The following is a 2,660-nucleotide window of genomic DNA, read 5'->3' on the forward strand; positions in this document are numbered from 1 at the left end:
CATGCAATCTGTCCGCTACCAAATGTTGGAGCGGTAGAAAGATGAGTCAGCATCGGTGGAAGATGGGGACGTGGCAGAGGTGGAGGCGGCCGCGGAGACTTCCTAGGTGGTGGCGACAACACCTCCATGATCGCGGAGCAGCTTGCTAGAATGTCCGGTCCGACATGACAGAAATGCACGGATTGCCGTACTGATATTATTTTGGGTCGGATGTGTAAAAACTAAACATATTTGCCTCCTTTTGGTTGTGATCAGGGATGTGATCCGGCAGGTTGTGGATTAGCGTAGATTTGAATTTGAATTTGCTAGCGGACAAAAAACGACTACGGTTGAATGTCGACCTCCCACATCCGTGTCCGCGGAGAGACCAGTCTGCATATGGATGCGGGAGGAAATTTACGGGTTACCGTTGTAGATGCCCTAACTGGGGTAAAAGAAACACTTGTACCGTAGTTGGTAGTGTACCATTCATCACGAACTCCCGTTCCCTTGCGCTCCCATGCCATGATATATACCCATCGACACCCGCCACCAGCAGTCCACAGTCCACACGCGAGAGCGCAAGGCACAGCCGGGTACGTACGGCAGTCGGCAACCAAGTTAGCTAAGCTAGGAGGCATGCGGCGCGGCGGCGGAGAGATGGAGGAGACAGCGGCGGCCAAGAACCGCAGCGGCAGTGTTGGTGAGGGCGCCGTCGTGGAGTTGGAGGTGGAGGTGGAGGAGGGGCCTCGGTTCCGGCGGGTGTGCGTGTTCTGCGGGAGCAGCTCCGGGAAGCGCAGCTGCTACCGCGACGCCGCCGTCGAGCTGGGCAAGGAGCTGGTACGTAATCCCTCAAGTTAATTGCACACGTTTTGTGCATGATGTTTAGTTAGTTAGTTAGTAGTTATAAGCATGTCGGGCATGCGTGTGTGGTGGCAGGTTGCTCGTGGGATGGATCTGGTGTACGGCGGTGGCAGCCTGGGGCTCATGGGGGAGGTCTCAGAGGCCGTTCACAAGGCCGGCGGCCACGTCATCGGGTGAGTCGACACTTGCATTATTGTCGATCGCCTGGTTTCCTTTCTCTCTTTTGCTACCTTTCTGTCGAAACTGAGGTTTCTCCGACCGGCCTAATTAACAGTATCCATGTCCCACTAAGTTGCTCACGGCAGTCGCGTTCTGCTTTTCTTTGATGTGCAGCGTCATACCCACCATTCTCATGGGCAAAGAGGTACGATCGACGTCTCGACACCCAACCACAACCACATGGGACGATGCCATGCATCTTAATTACATAGTTTGCACTATCCTTGGGGAGTAGCAGTAGCTTGTAGGACTACTTTACTACAGCTCTAATTAAGTAAAATGGACTGATGTTACAGATCACCGGGGAGACGGTGGGGGAGGTGGTGGCGGTGTCCGGGATGCACGAGCGGAAAGCGGCCATGGCGCGCAACGCCGACGCCTTCATCGCGCTGCCCGGCGGCTACGGCACCCTGGACGAGCTGCTCGAGGTCATCGCCTGGGCGCAGCTCGGCATCCACACCAAACCAGTTGAGCTATTCATCGACTAACTGGTCCTGGATGCTCTAGTTACCCTGCTGATGGCGGACGGATGGGTGCAGGTGGGGCTGCTGAACGTGGATGGGTACTACGACTTCCTGCTGGCCTTCATCGACAAGGCGGTGGACGACGGCTTCATCCGGCCATCCCAGCGCCACATCTTCGTCAGCGCCCCCGACGCCAGGGACCTCGTCCACAAGCTCGAGGTACGTACAGTTAATCTCCTGCATGCATGACTAGCTAGCTGCGTGGTGAGTGCAACGGCATCTGCGAGCTTCTTCCCAGCGAGCTAGCTAGCTGCTTCTACTCTTTGATTAGTGGTCGTCCTACCTAGCTAGCGTGTCCAGCTGAAAAGTTTCCACGATTGTTCAGTATTCCCTCTGTGCAAAAAAACTTCTCAAATTTGCCCCTTAAATGAATATATTTAGCACTAATTTGATGCTAGATATATTTATTTAAGACACAAAGCTTTTTCAGACGAAGAAAGTACGTAACTGTTGATGTTCATTTCTTTGGGGCGCAGGAGTACGTGGCGGTGGAGGAGGACGACCCGGCGGCGCCCAAGCTGCGGTGGGAGATCGATCAGCACTTGATTAATTACGCTAGTCAGTAGTCACCTACTTTTTCATTTTACCACGCTTTAGCTCCGGTGCATATCTCTAGCTCGTCAGAGTCTTAGCAATGTGAGTATGAATTATATATCCCAAAAGCTATTCCATTGTAAAATAGTACATTTGAAATTTCCAATTAATGGTATCATTATTGCAATATATAACTTGTGTAATGTTCATCAAATTGTTTATCTTGGACATGTGTGACCTAATAAACCGAAAAAGAGGAAGAGTATGATGCTTTAATCATGAGCGGGGGGTGGTTAGCGAGGCGATCTCAAGAGCAGCGGATGCCTTTGTGCGCTGTCGGCACCGCCGCTGGTTCCCACTCCCTCCGCCAGACGCTCCGGCGGTGGGAGGAAGGGTAACCTCGGATCTTTGCGTCCGGTGTGTTTAGGGTTAGGGTTGAGGGAGTCGTTGCTGAAATCGTCGCGACGGCGGCGCGTCTAAATAAGTCTCTTCGGGCTCTGTTTGTGGTCATACGGGGCTCTAACCTTCATCTAGGAGCCA

General features: G+C 53.0%; 1 protein-coding gene across 1 annotated transcript; it reads left to right on the plus strand.

The window, feature by feature from the left end:
• Positions 1-555: 555 nt before the first annotated feature.
• Positions 556-2,377, plus strand: LOC125556545 (putative cytokinin riboside 5'-monophosphate phosphoribohydrolase LOGL9). Its single transcript, XM_048719258.2, has 6 exons — positions 556-819; positions 919-1,016; positions 1,177-1,207; positions 1,359-1,529; positions 1,602-1,745; positions 2,063-2,377. The coding sequence occupies exons 1-6, from the start codon at positions 619-621 to the stop codon at positions 2,150-2,152; spliced, it is 735 nt and encodes a 244-aa protein (XP_048575215.1). The 5' UTR covers positions 556-618; the 3' UTR covers positions 2,153-2,377.
• Positions 2,378-2,660: the final 283 nt, after the last annotated feature.

The sequence above is a fragment of the Triticum urartu genome, chromosome 5A (genome assembly GCF_056163025.1).
Source record: "Triticum urartu cultivar PI428250 chromosome 5A, HENAU_Tu73, whole genome shotgun sequence".
Taxonomy (NCBI): Eukaryota; Viridiplantae; Streptophyta; class Magnoliopsida; order Poales; family Poaceae; genus Triticum; species Triticum urartu.

Coding starts and splice junctions, on each gene's coding strand:
- LOC125556545 (XM_048719258.2), top strand. CDS start 619: ATGCGGCGCGGCGGCGGAGAGATGGAGGAGACAGCGGCGGCCAAGAAC. Junction 1,530..1,601: donor TCGGCATCCACACCAAACCA/GTTGAGCTATTC, acceptor GGATGGGTGCAG/GTGGGGCTGCTGAACGTGGA. Junction 1,746..2,062: donor ACCTCGTCCACAAGCTCGAG/GTACGTACAGTT, acceptor TTTGGGGCGCAG/GAGTACGTGGCGGTGGAGGA.